Here is a 21,431-nt window from a genome sequence, read left to right as displayed (position 1 = left end):
CCAAAGTACCTCCCTCCTCCAAATAACATCCATGGGCTATATTATGTGTATACGGTCTATAGCAGAGATGGCAAATCCATAACACGCGAAAAATTAAAATATTTATATTATATACATATATTATTTTTATTTTTAATAATAAATAACATCACAATGTATATATAAATATCTACAAAGAAAATTCAATAATTTCTTTTGACCAAAAAATAGCTGTATGCTCATAATATGTACTTACCTCAGTTTTTATGTACCTCTTTTCATAATTTAATGACACGCTCAAAAAAATAAAAAGGTGATTTTTGGCACGTAGCGTCAAAATAATTTACATCCCTGGTCTCTAGTACCTATGCACGCAAGTTGTTACATCATACCATTGATACTAAAATGCTAATACATGCATACTTACAACTTACAGTAAGAATGGTTTATTTTATCTGATAAGTATAATAAATGAACCTATTATAGGTAAGGCCCGAAGCTTGATGCATTTGCATCTTTTTTTCTAATTCTTACATTCAATGCTCGTCTTAACAGAAATTTGATTCCTGGAATATTTTTTTTTGTTGTGCATTTTTTAAAGATTTTTAGTTCATCAAGTACTGAGCCATAATTATAGGTAACAACCAACAGGCGCTACGGTCATTATTTAAGGGGCAACATTTAGGCAATTTCTAATCTTGTCATAGCCGCCCGGGTCTATGTGTTAGTACATAGTTATAAATGATTATTAGTGTGAGTGAAAAATGCGGTTATCGACGGAAACCTCTTTCGTACGCGCATGCACATGTCAATAACTCGTTAACTATATAAATTTCACTACACGAATTTTACAAAAACATACATTTGTTTTGACAAAATTATATTTAGTTAACGTTGTCTGATTTTGATTCTGAAAAAATATTTGAATTCAGCAGAAAAATGTCTGTAGATCGTACGAAACATTTTCCGTTTTTAATATTAATTTTAATTTTATAGTATAGTATAGTAGGATCCATAGACAATATTTTCTGGTGAGATCAAATTTTTTTTCAGAATCAAAATCGGACAACGTTAACTAACATTAATTTTGTCAATACTTTAGGTCCTTAATGAGAAGAAACTACTAATGCAGGCACGTTAGGTAAAAAGGGCCAAGATCAAGGTCGTATAAAATTGAAAAAGTATAAACGTTATTATATCAATTAATGTATATAACATAACAGGTAGGTTATAACACTTTTAACAATAATTGGTCGTAAACCTTGGTACGTAACACATGTACCTATTTGCAATTTACTTCCACGACGGTCTGGTCGCGTTGAACGATAACGTCGGCCGCAAATCGTTCTCGGTTTCGGCATCGGCCGTCTGCACGCGTTCGGACTGTCTACTGTTACGTATGACAATCGTCTTCGCAGATGGTGGCGAGTGCTTGTGGGTGGAGAATTTGTTTAGGTTAAACGTTCGCCGCAAAAGTTGCGTTTTGGTGTCCTTGGCGCACAGGGTCCTACTTGAATTGCCGCCTTCTGCCGATGCGATGACGGCCAACGATCGGCGTCTCGAAGTCTCCCGTAGTTTGCTGGAACGTGATCTGGCTGCCACTGCCACTACCACCTCCGCCGGTACAACGTTGAGGTCCGTCGTGCTGCTGCCATGAACGTTGAGGTCCGTCGTGCTGCTGCCACGAACGTCGAGGTCCGTCGTGCTGCTGCCATGAACGTCGAGGTCCGTCGTGCTGCAGCCATGAACGTCGAGGTCCGTCGTGCTGCTGCCATGAACGTCGAGGTCCGTCGTGCTGCAGCCATGAACGTCGAGGTCCGTCGTGCTGCTGCCATGAACGTCGAGGTCCGTCGAGCTGCTGTCACGAACGTTGAGGTCCGTCGTGCTGCTCCCACGAACGTCGAGGTCCGTCGTGCTGCTGCCATGAACGTCGAGGTCCGTCGAGCTGCTGTCACGAACGTGGAGGTCCGTCGTGCTTCTGCCACGAACGTCGAGGTCCGTCGAGCTGCTGTTACGAACGTTGAGGTCCGTCGAGCTGCTGTCACGAACGTCGAGGTCCGTCGTGCTGCTGCCAAGAACGTCGAGGTCCGTTGAGCTGCTGTCACGAACGTCGAGGTCCGTCGTGCTGCTGCCACGAACGTCGAGGTCTGTCGAGCTGCTGCCATGGACGTCTAACACTACGAGATAGGGACGAGTTTTGTTGCCGGGTGGCACCGGGTTGGCCTTCCGGTAATTTTGTTTGATCGCGTGCCCGAGCTTGTTCAGCATGCAACTGAACTGATCCACCTGAAACGCAAGCCACATACGGAAAGTACAAAATAGGTACATTAATTATTATTTTTTTATTTATATATTATAATTTTTAATTATTTATACGTTTTTAACAGATACATTGTTTTTTTTGTAGATTATAGGTATTATAGGCATAGCGAATGTCAGTGGCGCACTCGAATTACTAATTTGAGGGGTAAAGGGGTGACGACCGAGTGACCGATATCCTTATTGAAATGGGTTATGGATGACCGGTAGATTATTTAATTATGAGATGAACTTACTAATAACTAATAAGTAATAACTATTAAGAATTTAAAAATATTATTATAATAATAAAGTGTAACAAAATTGATAAAAATATTTTTTTTTGGATATTAATTAAATGATAGGTGGTATGCTGTAAAAAATGTTGACACTCCGTACAAAAATTTAGTGTGGGCCAGTGGCAAAAGTGCAACTTTAAGGTTGTTGTGTTCGAAATTTTTTAATTTGAATGGTCTTCCGCCTGCCGGTAGAATGTAAGGTAATAACAACAATGAATAGTTGTACTCGGAGTTCGGACCTCAAAAATCAAAATAAATTTGTTTTAAGTGTGATAACATTTAATACCTACTATATATTTTATAGATAGGTATATAATGATTACTGGTGATGTGGTTCATAACAGGCAGTAGATCCACATATTTTGCAATATTGTACAGATTTTTAGATTCTGAGCGAAGCGAATGATAGACCCTGACACTCGGACTCTGTAGTTGTGGTGGAGTTTCGATGTTGACAGCGGTAAATTCAATACTGAAAGCTATCTACCCTATAACTATATAATACATGAAATCTGGTTGTTGCATTTTTCAAAATTTTGAAAAGTCAACTCGTTATTTTTATACAAAGAGAAAATAAGAGCATTTATCATACGACACAATCAGATTTACGCAAATATCTTACATTCTAACTATCTACTAAAACTGTAATATTAGGCAGGTAGGTATTTTTATTTTCGAAGAAAGGTGCGGTTGATACACTGATACGACTGTCGACCTACCTACTTATACGATAAATTTACTAATAATATGAGTAATGAGTATATAATACTATGTAATATTATGTATACTCGGATATTTCTTATATAAACCGGGTATACCTAGGTATTTAGGTGATGTGTATGTACCTGTTCACGATTAACATCACACGGTTTGGTAAATACTATCCATTGGGTTATACCACACTTGCATCCGCGTTTATCGATTTTTCCGAAGTACGTAAAATACTCACCTGGTTGGTCATGAACCAAAATGCTTAACGGAAAAACGGGTATTCCAGCGGTTTGTCCTGATGTTCGCACATTGCTCAAATATTTAGTTATATGATCTATACCGAAGTGTTGGTTTTCTGTGACTTCCTATGAAATATTAAATACTTATCTATTATAATTTGTAAATCACATATATTATATTATATTGATAATGCTAACTATTAGTTATTTATATTATACATGTAATTGTAATATTGGTATAATGTATATACACAGACAGCAATTTTTTGTTTAAAAATATTATTATAACATTGCAATAACGAATAATATTATAATATTATCATTACAAAATGCTGTCTGGGATACCACTACCTACTTAATAGTTAATAATTAAGATTATGCACATAGGTATTATGAGGGGGGTAAACCACTAGTGGAAGTAGGTGTACACATATTAGGAAATACTTTGGAAGTATTAGGAAGTACACGGAAGTCCGTGGAAGTACGTGGAAGTACTTGGAAGTACTTGGAAGTACTCGGAAGTACGTGGAAGTACTCGGAAGTACGTGGAAGTACTCGGAAGTACGTGGAAGTACTCGGAAATATGTGGAAGTACGCGGAAGTACCGATATTAAACAATTATTATTTAACTTTATTTGGAGTGATTAAGACAGCAAGTAAAGAACGTATGTCTATATTGTTCAATCTAAAAGTAAACTTGACAAGAAACGGTGTTTTGCAGCTACCATGCTCTCATAATAATAATATTATGTAGGTATGTGATGTGTTTATTGCCCTGTTTATTGTATTATTAAATAATTTTGGCTTGAGTAATTAATAATAACTCTTCATTTTGAACAAAATATTTCTAAAAATAATTGAATTATACCAGTTTTAAATAAATATGGTTAAACTTGGCTATAAATAAATATGGTTGGGTTTGGCTTAGTATTATTTGCTTAGTCGTCTCCAGTCCGATCGAAGTCGTGTCCGTTGTATGTACACTGATGTCTACACCGAGGTATACAGCACACAAGTTAATTTTTCCACAGTTTTTCAAATTATTTTATATCAATTGGTAAGTTTTAAAGATTTATTTACTCAATGTTAGGTTTTAAATAAAATATAATAACTATAATATGTCAGTAGAATATATAATTATATTATAAATATGTAATAGGTAGAATTTAGATAAGTTGTATAGTAATGGAATTTCGATTTAGTATAATTAAAATAAATTTTAAAACAGTATGATACAATAATCAACACTACATATTATTACCTTATTATTATCTAGAATAATTCAAAATAAGTTTAAAAATTGAAATACAGACTATTATTTGAAACTAAAAAAAAAATACATGTTTAATAATTTTGCGTGATCTGTTTTCAGCACTTTTTGCCTGTTTTTATTTATATTTATAAATGTGAAATATACACATTGCTTTATTATACTTTGTGGTGACTGGTTATCCTATACTGTATGGTTTTATTTCAAACAAATGTATTCATTTTCCAGATATTTATAAAAATAATTAGTGATGGGGACATACATTGAGATAAATATTACGAAAATAATCAATTTTTAGTTTTTACTCTTGAACTCAAAATATTTCAAATTGTCGTCGCTGACATTAAATTTTATATTTAATAGCTTAAGTACTATTATCAGCCCTTTATTACCATACTTACTCATTATAAATGATGAAATTTATTAAATAAATGTAGTTTAATTTATTTAGTATTTAAGTTTTTTAGTTATTTAAATACATTTGTAATTTTCAATCTTTTTAGTTTTTTGTTATAAATTACAATCAAATTTTATCGGTTATATTATATAAAAGCACGGCTCCTAATATATTGTTATAACAGTAGTTAAAAAATATTTAAAATACATTTTTTTTATAGTCATATTTTTTTTAATAAGCATTGAAAGTTCAAATTTTGACAAAATACGTAAAAATCACCCTAAAAATCACGAAAATTTGCAATTTATTTTGAGTTAGAAATTCATAAAAATTTATCATTTTAAATCTATGATCAAATAAAAAATGTCTACCGGAAAGTTAAATTATATATTTTATGAGCATTTGAATTACAACATTGGATATTCACGCGGATATTCAATCAATTTCTCTTGTACCGAACTTTACGATATGGAATTTTAGCAGCCAAACGTGTGAGCAATTTTTCAGAGCAACTTGGTCACTTACAAGTACTTACTCTACTGTTGTTAACTTTTCTATGAAAGATATTATGTCAAGACTTAAACATATTGAATCAATAAACGAAATTAAAGCTGAATTATTAAATTCAAAAATAGACATTAAATTTACTCGAGAGAAAACATCAACTAAAACAGTAGAAACAGATTTCTCATATTTTTCTAATAATACTATTTTAAATATTATACATAGAAGTTTCAATGATGCAAAGGAATTCGCTGAAACTCATATTGGAATGATTGTAAACAAAGATTTAGTTTTTGAAAAGCCATTATTTTTTAACAAAACTAACAGAGAAAAAGATAAAGTAATTGAAGAAGAATTTAATGCGGATTTATCACATAGCAAATTAATTAATGAAACAGACTACTTAGATTTTGCTGAAGATGTTAATAATATTAGCGAGATATTGAATTGTGGTAGTTCCCTAAATCTTCAAGATTTCAGTGAACAAATTTTAAACAAATATTCATGTAGTGACAACAAAAATGATATTCCTATAGATTCACCTTTTGTGAAAATAAGTTTAGCAAATAATAAGTCAACGATTATAAAAAAATCATCACTTTGTTGGCTATTAGAAAAACCAAGAGATCGGGTCAGCAGTGATCGGTTGCGGCGGTTTAAAATTAATTACGAATGTAGAATGAACAAAAAATCATCGAAAACTAGCCCTGAAAATAAAATACCACCTGCCTATACACTGACCAAAAAGAAAAAAGTTACTACTGATGAAGATTCTTCAGAAGATTCACGAAATGAAGTAATAAAATATGCCGATTCTCCAGACACTGAATCTTCCGAAAGCAGTCAAAATGATAGTACAATATCACTTCAAACTGAAAAATATTATGCTATCATATACGACAGTGGATGGTATATTGGTCGTATTCTCGAAATAACAGAAAATAATTGTAAAATAAAATTTTTAAAAGCAGAGTTGGATAAGTTTAAATGGCCTAAAGTCGACGATTTACAATTAGTACCGTAATTGTGGGTGAATAGAAACAGGTTTACACCTTTCAGGTGTTATATCTCTGGATCTAAAATATGTACAATGCTGTGAATTACATCAAAATTTGGGTCTCACCGAGTACTACATGATAGAATTTTCAACGGTTATCCAACTATAAAATTTGATTTTATAAATTTTTTTAAGTACGCTGTTTCTATTCACCCGCAGGTGTGGGTGAAAAAAAACAGCTGCTTAGTTTTCATAGAATTTGTTATTCAACTGTATTGAGGTTGAATAGAAACATAATTTTGAATTTTTTAAAAAAAAAGGCGTTCAAATAACTTACTTATAGCCTTTATTTTATGAAAAACAACATTTTAAACATATTTTATTTTAATAACAGTATTTTTTTTTATTTAACAATTAAAATAATTTATTCTGTCTTTGAATTTAATAGTCTTTTTAAGTTTCTTATATTAACTAATTTAGTTATATAAACTTACAAAACAACGGTTTAAACAATTTAACAAATAAAATAATAAATTCAGTCTTTGAATTTAATAGTCTTTTTAAGTTTCTTATATTAACTAATTTAATTATATAAACTTACAAAACAACAGTTTAAACAATTTAACAAATAAAATAATAAATTCAGTCTTTGAATTTAATAGTCTTTTTAAGTTTCTTATATTAACTAATTTAATTATATAAACTTACAAAACAACATTTTAAGCAATTTAACAAATAAAATAATAAATTCAGTCTTTGAATTTAATAGCCTTTATTTTTCTTATATTAACTTATTAAAGTAAAGCCTTCTTTGGATACTTTAAACATACCCACCTTGGTATTGAGAATATAGGTAAGTACAAATGTACAATTTATATAACAAATACTTATAATGATTTGTAGTTAATTTTAAATTTAAATAAACCTCTTTTATATGGTTTAGGGTCATCCAGCTTACCAATTATTTGGAAGAAACTAAATGTAAATTCGTCTGTAACATTTGGGAACCCATATATAAATCCAAAATGGTCTCTTGTATTGATGTTTCTTAAAGATGTACCAATAAACTCACCATGATCACATTTTAAAACTTTACAAATATAATACTTATAAATTTTCTTACTAGTTGTTGTTTTTTTTGATATGACCTCGAAACTAACTAGTAACCACATTCCATCTTTTACATCAGCCATTTGAGAAATAGGATGGACATTGTCAAAACGTTGATTGTATTTTATAACATGTGGTAAAGTCTCAATATTTACATCACCATCATCTTCTTCATATGAGCTATCATCTTCTTCATCTGAGCTATCATCTGAAATTACTGCTGGGGATATAATAGAATCAACAACATCTTCTGGTTGGTCAACTGTACTGGAAGAATCAGATTGATCTTCATGTTCAGAATTAGAACTCCTCACAACCTCAACACTTTGTCCTGGTTGAACATTCAATTTTTTTCTCTTTTGACGCACATTTGTTGTTTCAGGACTTCTCATAGTTTTTAAAAATTCTTTTAAACTACTGTTGACATGATCAGAAACATCTGGGTCATCATATTCTACTGGCAACATATTTAATACCTTGTCACGATTTAGAGGGTATATTCCACATTTTTCGAAACCCGATTTTAAATTATTAGCACAATTTTCTGATATTTTTTTCATCAAAATATTGAGAAGTCGTGGAAAACGATCTTTAGGTACCGAACACTCATTCCTTCCATCCCCATTTTTCCAGTTTTCCATTATAATACGCCAATGACACTTCAGTGGCCTAAAAAAGGCAACATCAAGTGGCTGGGTAAGATGAGTAGAGTTTGCAGGTAAAAAAACAAATGAAATATTATGTTCTTTACAAGCTTTAATTGATTCCATTGAAATGTGACTGGATAAATTGTCACCAATTAATATCTTTCTCCCAGGTAATTTTTTCAAGTATGGTATAGCAATACTTTTAATCCAGTCATCAAATGAGTAACTGTCAAACCATCCAGATTGGCTTGATGCATATCTTGATCCTTTTGGACCACCTAAGCGCCAACTGTCAGATATTGTTTTTGCCTTATAAACAGTATAAGGTGGGAGCAATATACCATCTGCCGTACCAGCAAACATGATAGAATTTGATGTTTTACTACTATTCATTACCCTTTCTGGATACTTTGTACCACGTTTAGTTATAATTTTTCGACGACCGGGGTCATCTGTTAAGTTTGTTTCATCGTAATTTAATATATTAGATGGTGGTACACTATCAAGTGAATTTGTAAGGTTATCAAAATATGAATTGATTGTACTTCTTGTAACACCTGCCCGAGAACGTTTTATATTCTGACACATTCTAACAGCTAAAATATTTTTATGTCTGGTGAGAAAACTATCTGCCCAATCTCGACCAGGCATAGTACCATTTTTAAACCTTTTAACCTTTTTTCCCCGGCGTTCAAGGTATCCATTAACTAATAATCTTAAATCGAATCTGCCAAACGGATAACCCCATTCAGCGCATAACAAAATACCTGATACAATTAAATTCTCTTCTTCTTTAGAAAGTGATGTTTGGCCTCCTTGTGTTTTGATCTCCGGGTTTTTAACATGTCTGTAAATAACTGAATAATTGATACCGTAAACTGACTCAGCTTCTCTGTAGGACATCTTCTTGAATTTGACAGCAGCAACAGCATTAGTTAAATCAGATTTGTTAGGTTTTTGATAACGCTTGCCGCGCGGATCTGGCTTATATACTTTTGGCATGTTTCTATTCACCCATAAAACAAAATGTTATGATTAAAAAAATTATAAAAAATCAGCAATTCATTAAACAGGATTGATACTTACGTTAATTAATTCTCCACAACAACGCCGAAAAGTGAAAAAAAAAATTTTGGAGTTATCACAATTTGTTCACGAGAACCATGATAACAAAGTTGATACACATTCTTTGGAGGTAAAATAATTTTTACTCTTATCAATTTTCTTATCGACAATTATTATGGAGGTAAAAATGTATCAATTGAATTCGATTCTTCATAACATAACTAATGTAATACATCAACAACTTATAAAAATAGTTATACTTAGACCGTAGTTATTGGTCAATGAAACTTATTTCGAAATTTTGTTTCTATTCACCCATCAGTTTCTATTCACCCACAAACACGGTACCTCAAAAATACATATTTTATGGACCAATTTCTTTGATCGGTTGTAATCCATTCGATATTAAAAGATCAGATAAATGTAATATAATGAAACTATATAAAAAATTTAAATAATTATTATTGTTACCTAGTTACAATGTTTTTAATTTGTTTTAAATTGATAAGATATGTATTTATAATTTTTATTTCATTTAAATAGTTTTTGGTTTTTCTCTTTTTATAAATTATTTAATTATTAATCAATACCTAGTTCTAAACATAAAATTAAGTAATATAGTTACAAGTAATGAATTTTTATATTTTGTATTAAAAAATACAACTAAAGGCAAAATACATTTCTTTCATCTATAATAATTATTATTATTATTTCAATTAGTAGGTACATATTGTTTACTTTTATTTCAGTTATATGTAGAATTGTAGAATCTAAATTTGTATTCAACATTTTTTTTTGTTATAGTTATAGCACAACTGCACAAGTATGTACCTGTTAATATCTAAAGAACTACATTTTATTCATTTTAATATAAGTGTTAAATCTGTACTTACTTAAAACTTGCATTTAACACTAATAAACTTATTTGTTCAAACCTGATAAAAATACATTTTGATTAACTATACTTGAACATCGGTTTAATGTATTTTTAGTATAGTATAGTACTTGTATACTAATATTCTTTGGCTTTTTGCCCTATCAAGTATAATACTTTTTTAATTACCTAATATATGAAATCTAAAGAGTTTTTTGGATTATCAGATGTGAAATTATAGATACTTCAAACAGTTACTTAAGCTTCTAATAAATTTAATTAAATTGTACTAAAATATTTTAACATGTTATGTATAACATGTTGAAAGTATTTAGAAAGATAATTATACCTAGGTATATTAAAATATTTAGAAATATACATAGAAGTATTAGAAAGTAATGTATGGAAATACTTGGAATTATATGGAAGTACTTGGAAGTATACGGAAATACATGGAAGTACTTGGAAGTATACGGAAATACATGGAAGTACTTGGAAGTACATGGAAGTACTTGGAAGCACATGGAAGTACTTGGAAGTATACGGAAATACATGGAAGTACACATGGTTGGAAGTCTGGTGTACAAAAAATTGACTAGTGGTTTACCCCCCTGTATTATGTATGCATGATGCATCAATATTCAATAAGTAGGTAGGTAGGTATTTTGGAATATGGAATATACAACATTAACTGCCAACCTAGTTATTAATTTTTTTTTAAATAGAGATCAATCAAAATCAATTTTTCAACTACCTTCTCACTTAAACAAACCAACAGAACTACACTTAGGTAATAGGTTTATTGACATATTGTATAATGTATAATTTATTTCGTAGATTTCCATTAGAAAGTTAACTTAAATGGTTTTCAGAAGTAGGGTGTAGATAAAATATAAATATGTATAAGTAATACTGCTTTGCATAGTTTAGTCAAACTGTGCAGTAAGTTATACTGTTATTGTACATTTGTACTTATTATATTGGTAAGCGTCTTAACTTTTCGGTCATTGTAAGATTAATGTAATATAGACGATAACGGATAAACTATAGAGATATTATCACATAATATAAAACATCCTTTGTAAATATATATATACATTATATCCACATATATATTTTATATTATCATATACCTCTACCTACTGCATGGGTGCTTTGAAAGTTGGAAAGTTTGTTATAGATACCTTGTACCGACAGTTCTGCACATGTAGATAGTAAAGGGACTAGGTGGAAGTAATGCTAATGCAGACAATGCAGTTCCTACCTCGGCTGCGATAACACAAAGGGAAAAAATGGTCAAGGGACTAAAATACTAAATATATGAAAGTACAAAAAATGTATGCTAAGTTATTATAAGTTTTTTGATATTGTTGGGTATTCATAGTAGGTACCTATCAACCTTCGTGGAACATTAACAAAACATATTATGTTACATTTTTTTTTTGTTTGGTAGGTATTTCTTTACAAACTGAATTTTTCTTAAAGGATATATACCTACCCAAGTATTTATTCTTATGTATTAATATACACATTTTGAATTTACAAAATATTTTTTTGGAAACTCCAACGTATCATTCAGTGACCCGTGTGTCATATGTTCGCTATCACTCGCTTATAGATGTTAGATATTTCCCATTATATGTAGGTATTAGGTGGTTAGTAGATACTAGGTACATATATGCTTGGTAAGACGCAAATAGCATTTGGGGGTTTTTTTTTTGGGGGGGGGGGGTTAAAGGCTAGAGCCTTACTTTGATAATATTGAATAAGCTCAAAACAAAATGTAGGAAATGTTTGGGAGGCTATGAAAATTTTGGGGGGGGGGCTTAAACCCTAAAGCCCCCCACCCCTATTTGCACCTATGAGTCTAGGTAACAAATAATAACAGCATTGGTACAAAAAGAAAAAGTTATAAAGTAAAAGTAATACAGTAGTTCTAGTAATACACTAGCTAAAGAAAATTACCTTTGTGAAACACCACTTAAATTATAATTATACATCGCAGTATAGGAAGGTAGCTTTGTAGGCGGCGGTAGGGTCATTTTCAGTATATTTACTTACGTTAAATAAATATGCCAACGTTATAAAACCATTTTTTGTTGATTCAGCTTCGTAAATTGTTTGACACGACCCTTTGAAAAATATTAAATGCATTTCCAGCTTGTGTCTAGAGAAGGAGAAAGTATATTAATGAATCATTAATCTTACGTACTTAACAGCTTAACTTATCATTGAACAGTAAATTTAATGTTTGATGCGATTCGAATACGTAGGTACAACTGTCAATTATATTATTATGTATTGAACTATAAAGTATGTTCAGTTCTCTATAATGTCTATAGTTACCTATTTATCAATAGATATTCATTGTTATAGTCTATTATATAGTATAGACTATAGTGTAATATACGCGTTAATGCTTATAGATGGACATATCACATCATTTGCGAAATATGAACGAGGTCTGTGATACAAACTTGGTTGCATGGACACTGCTGCAGTGACTCATAGGCGCAAATGGGGTGGGGCTTGGGGGGGAGGGGCTAAGCCCCCTAATGTGAATTCAGCCCCCCCCCCGGATTTCTTATCGTATTAATGTAATTTTTGTAAAGAAAAAAATTTAAATATGACCTATGTCGTAGTAGGTGCAATGTGCATAATACATAAAAAATAAATTTAAAAAAAAATACTTTATAAAAATTAAGGGTATTCTCGTATTTTATAAAAATTGTTTAGAGATTTTGAACGATTTGTACAGTGTATACTTCATAATTACATATAAACGATAAATACCAATCACTATTATCGGAAATAATATTAATAGTTTTAGTTGTATGTTTGTATTTAGCACGATAATGTAGACAATAGATATCAATTTCATTTTAGTAGTTTGGTCTTTATTACTTAGTACAGAAAAATACATAAATATTGATGTGAAATCGGTCTTAAATGATTTTGCAAAAACACAAAAAAGAATTAATTAAATTTTGTAAATATTAATTAAAATAAAATTGTGTACATTTATTATTTTATATAATTGTGGTTTTTTATTAATTTAATTTATCTTGCAACATTATAGCTGTTAGTGATTATAACTATAAATAACTAGCCGACCCGTCACAGCTTCGCCCGTTAAAAAAAAAAAAAAAAAAAAAAAGGTATGGGAACAAAGCCTCAACTTATAATTTTTATTTAAAAAATGGTAGGGCTGAAGCCGGGGCCTCCCATTGAAATTCCCTAATTGCGCTTATGAGTCACTGCCACACTGGTAACTTAAAAGTTATAAATCTCGAGGACACATGAATTGCGTTAGTAACTAACCAAGTTAGGTAAACGAAGTTTTTTGAATGAATGGCGTTCGGGTGAATTACGTTACTTTTTCATCTACAGTTAATATTTATAAGTGGTTCCTAGTAAGATTGAAAAAAACAATTTATACTTGACAAATAATTTACAATTTAATGTATTTTAGATTTTGAGCGGAGCAATGAATGTATTTATTTTATTAATGTGTGTTTTTGTGTCTTTCTGTAAACATTTTCCTAGTAGAGAGAAAGCTTCAATTTTCGAAGTAAATCTAGTTGGTATTTTTCAGAAGTCAAAATTTAAAATTCACAGTAGTTGTCAACAACTTTGGGAAAAACAAAAAAAGAATTAAGGAAAAACGGGATTGTTTAAGCAAAACCAATTTCTGACTAAATCGATTTACTTCTTTTGATTTAATTAAATACCGTAAATACTTAACATTTTCACCGTGTGTTTTTGATTACCATTTTCTATACACCATTAAATATTAAAAATATTTTGATTATTTTTGATATATTTATAGACATAAGAAATTCCTATGGTCGGAAAACGTAATACAACGTTATTCAGAAGTTGTTTGTGGACATTTAAAAAAAGTTGAGCTAACATCCACAATAGTTTTTTTATGAGCGTCTAAAGTTGAAATGTTGACAAAATTCTTCTAAATTACAAAAATGAACAAATTATTTTGAGTTAGAAATTCATAACATTTTTCTATTTTTATCTAACATTTGAAAATTGACTACAAAATTCCTCATAAGTTTTCCTAACAAAAACTAAAAAGTTAACTGGAAAAATGAGCGTTTGAAGTTGATATTTTTACAGGATTGGATATTCACCCGATTTCTCATAGAACGATTTTCTTATTTTGTTGAAATTCAAAAACTAGTAATCGTAGGTAGTTGACATTTTTACCAAATGTTTATATTATTATTTTCTTTTTATGATAAAATTTAAATAATATTTCGACTATTATAGTTAGATTATATAGTTTTGAGATATCATTTTTTTCGGTGGGTCCAAAAATTTGGAAATGTAATATTTGGTTTCTCATAAGTTTTTATAATATTAGTTGAAAAATATTAAAGATACATAATATAGGCACGATTGTTTATTTATAAGAATTTAAAGTTCAAATTTTTACAAATCTTTTAATAGTTAAAAAATGTATAAAATGTTAAATTTGTATATTTATAAGGATTGATAATGTAAAACAAGGTTTTTCATAAGTATATTATACTGTAACGAAAAAATCTAAAAAGTATATAAACACAGTTTTATTTTATAGATATTTTAATTTTAAATTTGATCAAAATTAGATATTTATTTAAACGGAGAATATCAATTTTAGTTATTTTATTGTCATTTACATATATTATTCATTATGATATAATTATTTATTACGTTTATAGTATATTATTAAAATTTATACACATAGGAAGGGCTTGGATGTGCTTAGCCCTAGTGTGAAGTTTAAATTCAAATTATAATATATTATAAAAATAATTGTTCAAGCATTACACTTATTAATTTATTTTGAATTAAATTATAATATACTTTCCAGCGCATCGTATTCAATACTTCATGTGTATTTGTTGAATGGCTATTGTATGGGTTGAGGGTAGGTATCCGTAACTATAAGATAACATGAAAAAAATAGTACCCCGTCCCCCAGTTTTTTCATTGAAATGTCGACCTAGTAGAAAACGACAATAAAGATGATAATTATTACTGTCGAGTGCACTCGATGCCATTAAAGTCAAATTAGTGGTTATTATGTAATAAGTATATGAAATGTTTAAGGGGAAATAGGAAAACGTGTATCCCTCCCCCCAACCCTGAGTGCGCGGCTGATACTTGCCCTCGACCGTTGACGATGTGTTCATTTATGACATCACCATCGACGTCCGTCCAGTGGAAATGCAAATGAGAAAAATTATACTTGTCGTCCAGGTTGGCACCCGCGATGCACGGTTGTCGATCGGCGGCCCACAATCCATTCAACGTTACTATAAATTATAATGTTGCACGTAGCACATTTCACACGATCAAACAGTATGTACCACACGAATAATTGAGCAAATTGGACAACATTACAATACAGGCACCGCTGACATATTATACAGGTAGGTAGCCGGATTGCCTACCAGGGTGGCTGAATTGCACTTACTGCTGCGAGTTACATCCAAAAGGATTTACACAATCACAATTTTTTAAAGGGTTGTCATTTTTTAAGGGCAACGAAGTGCACAGGGTCAGCTAGTGGGTACATAATATAGCGTAAATTAAAAATTCTCACAAATCACTTAAAAACTGAGTTATTGTAAAAAACCCACGTACAAACAAAGATAATTTTCTTACCATCAAGTTTTATAATATGTCAATTCACTCTAATTTTTAAACTAACGGAATTAAACATGATCTTCTGAGCGTAAATTTGATATGTTATGCACTTGTAAGACGGTGACAACAAAATAATATCTGTGTAGCGTCCTCAAGTCTTAATACTTTAATAGGTAATACAATTAGGTACCTATATATAGGTAGGCTGACAATAAAGGGTCTTCGCTCAGAATCGTTTTTCATATTACAATTATGAATGGAATGATTAAATGATTATCATTAAATTAAAATTTAACATATCCATTTCAGTGATCTACTCAGTGACGATAACAAGTATCTATTCAGCAGAGCGGATACTTACTTTCCCGCTTTTTTAACATTGAAATATTATTGTATTAGAAAAGTGTAATCCATACATTTTTTTAATAACAAGTCTCTAATATATAAAAAGCTTAGACTCTTAGAGCATACATACATATGTACATAGATATGTTACGGGCAAAGTATACAATTTGGGCGTTTTCTACAATGCCCGGGCGTTTTATCAAATGCCCTTCGTATATTGGGAAATATATATAATGATATTATGCATCGTAAAATAAAATAAAAATATATACCTGCAAGGCTGGATTAAGCACGGATTTACAGATAAAAATCTGCAGACTTGGAAACCAATTTGTAATTTGCAAAGATCGATTTCTGGAAGTTGATGATGTGCGATGAACCAACAATTCACTCCGAGAGACAGCACTGACATTTTCCAATTGGGGTGGTTAGGAGTCAGGAGTCAGGGCTACGGCCAATGTACGAATGTACAAAAAATATGTAAAACGTGGAAGTGCAAATGCCAAGCAGTGGCGCGACTATGCACATCAAAATGTCACGGAAGCATTAAGTATTTAGGTACAAACGACAATAAATAATATTAAAATAAATAAAAATATTAAATCTTATAGTATAACTAATAAATATATACAATTATTCATTATATCACATTTCCCAATATACAAAGGGCATTTTAAAAAACGTCAAAATTGTATACTTTGCTACTTTGCCCGTAACATATATACATCATAAAACACACTCTTCACTCTTGCACCCCACAAATGACGCCAATGTGTTCAGTAATTACCAAAGAGTAACTAATAGGTACAGCGATTGTTTGATTAAAAATAATAAGATTCCTTTATTTAAATAGGTAGTAACTATTATATAGGTATAGCCGGTATAGGTGGTATATACTGAACGCATTGGACTAAACAAAAAAATTTAGTTTATAGTAACTGAACTACAGCTTCTGATTCAAGTACTCTGCAACACCACACTTCTAGGATCTGAACGTCAATATTTATTGAAAATTAAAACAATAAAAATTATAGCGATATATTTAATATATAGGTAATATTTCATAATTTCGTGATTGTAACCTTACCAGTCAGGCCGTTGTTTTGAAGATTTATTTTTTCGGGCAATACATCAAAGTAGCGAAATTCCAACGGCGGCATCGTCACGACAATCATGTCGTCAGTGTTGACCGCTAATGGTGACATGAGCATATCGTCGACGTCTCTTTTCCACATGTCCCGCATCATTTGTAACGAGTTGTCTATATTATGGACAATATCTATTATAGTAGTTATGGGCGTAATGGTGCAGTAACAATATCAGGCAAGAGCGTTGTACAAAAATATATTGCTTTTGGTTAGGTTAGGTTAGGTTAGGGAGTCGTAAGTGAAATTAGCAATAGTTTAAGTCTAGGTAAGCAAATATAATTATGATACTGCCTGAAGTATGTTCAACAATTGAAGACACTTGATTTATCGTAATGTAGGCCAAAATAGTTTGCAGTGACACACTATGCAGCATAACAAACATGGAGTGTAGTAGAATTAAGTGGTGTGCAGTTAGAGGTAGTATATGTAATACTGTAGTAGGTTAGGACATATACCTCGTACCTAAATAATTGGTACCACGAAAAAAACCCCGAAAATTTAGACCCCAAAAGAATAACCATGGTAATAATAAACCACATATAAAATTTTACATAATAAAATGGTTAGGTGTAATGAATGTGTTCAATTTGAATTCAATGATAGAAAATGAAAAATATTTAATTATTATAATAGTGTAATTATATGTCTATCAAATTATACTATTGACTATTGTTACTATAACTTTTGAATCAATAATAGACGTGGTAACAGTAGAACAGTGAAAAAAACCTTTTGAAATAGGTACCTATATTGGGAATTTTCAATATTTTCAATTTTTTTTATTAAAGGTGAATTCAATGATATCATTTTATATAGGCACTTACATACGATAAAAACAATGAAGAGCGGATATGGTCTGTTAGCCATATCAATCTGATAATAATATAATAATAATCTGTATAATAATTACTGACATAATAAAATGAATTAAAAAAATTGACTATTTGTTTTTTATTTATATATAAAAATTGACATCGTAATACAAATTTATTATGACTAAAAAATTATCCATGTGTCTGTTTTAGACCATACATAGACTGTCATTGACAGTGGTAAATCTAGGAGAATTTTTTTACAGTGGGTGCTATGCGTTGAGAATAAAGATCATTATGTTCTTATCAAGAACATCCTATATTTTGATAGCAGTCTACAATTAATACGTTTAGTTCAACAACTTGTTAACTTCTACGTAATATATATGTAATTTATAATTTTAAAAAAAGTTCAATACCTATGCTGAAAGGTGGGTGGTTCATTTCAGAGAACCGCCTCCCCTTAAAATCCACCACTGTACATTGAGATTTCGTGAATAAATGTGTTAGAGATACAAACTTTTCTTATGGGGTTATTTTTTCATGGCGTTATTTATTAGGGGATTTAAACCATTATCTATCTATCTACCTATATAAATGTGAAATGAAAATCTCTCTACAGGCTAAACTCTAGAATTACTTATCAGATCTTCTTGATTTATTTTTAAACGAAAGAGTATATCACGGAGAAGGTTCTTATGGAAGCAAATTTCAGGAAAATCCCCCGGGAAAGTAGGAAATCTGGATGTCAAAAATACAACAGTGTCGATATCTGTCCGGAAAAAAATGAACTAAATAATAAAATAAAAATTTAGTTTATTGTTGCAGATTAAAATAATAATAGTGTACCTATTATATATTGGTTGCTATTGGTTAATCGGGCATGTTTGTTGAATTTTATTATTATTTTTTGTCAATATATATAATATATAAATGAATGTTTGTGTGTAGACAAACTTGGTATAACTTTGATACTTTAAATCATACACTTACGTACAAACAGCACGTGGTCCGCGATCTAACGCCTATACCTGATAATATACTGCTGCGAATCAGAATTTTTATTCCAGGCAGCAGAAAAGTTAAGATAAATTTTGAACACCATACACCGAATATTAAATAACAAATTGAACAAAGTTTAAGTCATATAGAGTTGGTACATTTAATGGGCAACGAAGTGCAAGGGATCAGCTAGTAATTTATAAGACAAATGTTTTATTTAATAGATATTATGACATTTTTCATAAAAAAGTGTAAAAATTAAATAGCTTAATTTTAAATCGTATGATTGATTAATTTGCATACTTATATTACGTGCTTCTAAATTAACTTAGATTGGTTCAATTGTTAAGAAATAGATAGATACAAGCTATCAAAGCAAGTCAAAAACATTTATTTATATCATAAATAATATATCTTAAAATAAAACTCACTATATTTGGTATTTGGTAAACAGTTATAAAGTAGTTGAACTTATTGAACAAGTTCATTTTTAAAAATAAATTTGTAGTCATTGTTTATTACACACAATATTTAATCATTTTTTTTTTATTATTATTACCTATATTACAATATTATGATGTTACCTTAATTATTATGAAATTGATTATTGAGTATATAATAAAATAAATATAATTTATATATAAACCTGAACACATTAATACATTTTTTGGAGTCGAAAACATTATCAAATTAAAATAGCAAAAATTATAACAAATAAGTAAACTATATCATACAATTTTTGAAATATTTTAGACTTATTTTACCTTTATTGGAAATGTGTTTCATATTACTCATGGCTCAATCTTATACCTAATGAACTGTTATAAGATTATGTTGTGATCCATAGCATGACAATTATACTATAGAAATTAAAGTCAATTCTTTAAAAATCATAATGTATAACTATGGTATTCAATGTTTAAATAAAATAAACATTTGACAATTGATAAACAAATGATCAGTAATAAAATGTGTATTGAATTAGCCAATAACATTTATATACATATGAATCCTTTAAATATTGTTCTTAGAAATTAATAAAATGAGTCTTATGGTACCTTAAGGTTTATGTCAACTACTGGTCAAGTAGTCTTTAATATTGTCCACTGTGTATCTAAATGCTGTGGCCTGCGAGGAACAGTGCCTTTAGGTATAGTCATGATGCAATAACTCATAATATTGTTGTACCTATTATTAATTGTACAGTTTCTAATGGAAACTGTTATATTTTCTCAATTTTTAGATTTTAAAATTATAGTGCAAACTTATAAGATATAACTATACTATACTAATATATAACTAGATACAAATATACAATGATAGTAAATAAAAGCGGGTAAGTGGAACTCCATGAAACATTGGAAACTGAAAATGTCCGTAAACAATTCAAAACAAATCAAAATATTTTGAAAATATTATCGTGTATAGAAAATACTAATACAACGTATTAAATAATGTTTATACAACCAGTGAAAATTGCATGTATCTACTCTGTACGGTCACTTGTTTTAAAGTTACACCAAAAACCATAATTGATTTTGTTGAAAACCGATTTTGTGTAAAAATTTCCGTTTTTCCTTAATTTGTATTTGGTTTGCCGCAGGCGCTTTTTAAAACTATTGGGCAATTTTAACCTCCCGAATTCACCAACTAGATTCACTTTCCCATCGAACAAGATACTGTTGAAGAAAATCGAAGCAGTTGTATTGCCCTAAACGCTGATGACACACAATAAAAAACTAAAAAATAAAACACACATCATTGTAAAATCAATACATTCATCGTTCCACTCAGAATCTAAAAGCGGGTAAGTGGACGTCGCTCACCTGTACAGTAAGTTACAAGAGGGTCATTGTAATATGGATGGATTAGATTTGAATTCGATGATGTAATATTATAATATCATTGTATGTTCGTATACGAAAAACGATTCTGAACGGAGACGGTTTGTTAGTCTAGGATATATTATATTATATTTATATATTGTTGTTATTAATACGGTAGCCGGTTAAGTTGAATTATTATTTGTTTACTATCATATTTGTACATAATAATATATTTAGAAGTTTAAAGTAACCACGAATA

General features: G+C 30.2%; 1 protein-coding gene and 1 pseudogene across 1 annotated transcript; both read right to left on the bottom strand.

Moving 5' to 3' along the window:
- Positions 1-1,272: 1,272 nt before the first annotated feature.
- LOC132937270 (uncharacterized) lies at positions 1,273-12,589 on the bottom strand (annotated as a pseudogene).
- LOC132937071 (uncharacterized) lies at positions 7,540-9,821 on the bottom strand. The gene is made up of 2 exons (XM_061003902.1): positions 9,538-9,821; positions 7,540-9,457 (listed from the first exon to the last, which is right to left on the bottom strand). The coding sequence occupies exon 2, from the start codon at positions 9,451-9,453 to the stop codon at positions 7,582-7,584; it is 1,872 nt and encodes a 623-aa protein (XP_060859885.1). The 5' UTR covers positions 9,454-9,457; positions 9,538-9,821; the 3' UTR covers positions 7,540-7,581.
- Positions 12,590-21,431: the final 8,842 nt, after the last annotated feature.

This window comes from Metopolophium dirhodum, chromosome 1 (assembly GCF_019925205.1).
Source record: "Metopolophium dirhodum isolate CAU chromosome 1, ASM1992520v1, whole genome shotgun sequence".
In the NCBI taxonomy this organism is placed as follows: Eukaryota; Metazoa; Arthropoda; class Insecta; order Hemiptera; family Aphididae; genus Metopolophium; species Metopolophium dirhodum.
The sequence above is the reverse complement of the archived record's forward strand: the minus strand, read 5'-3'. Positions and strand labels throughout refer to the sequence as shown.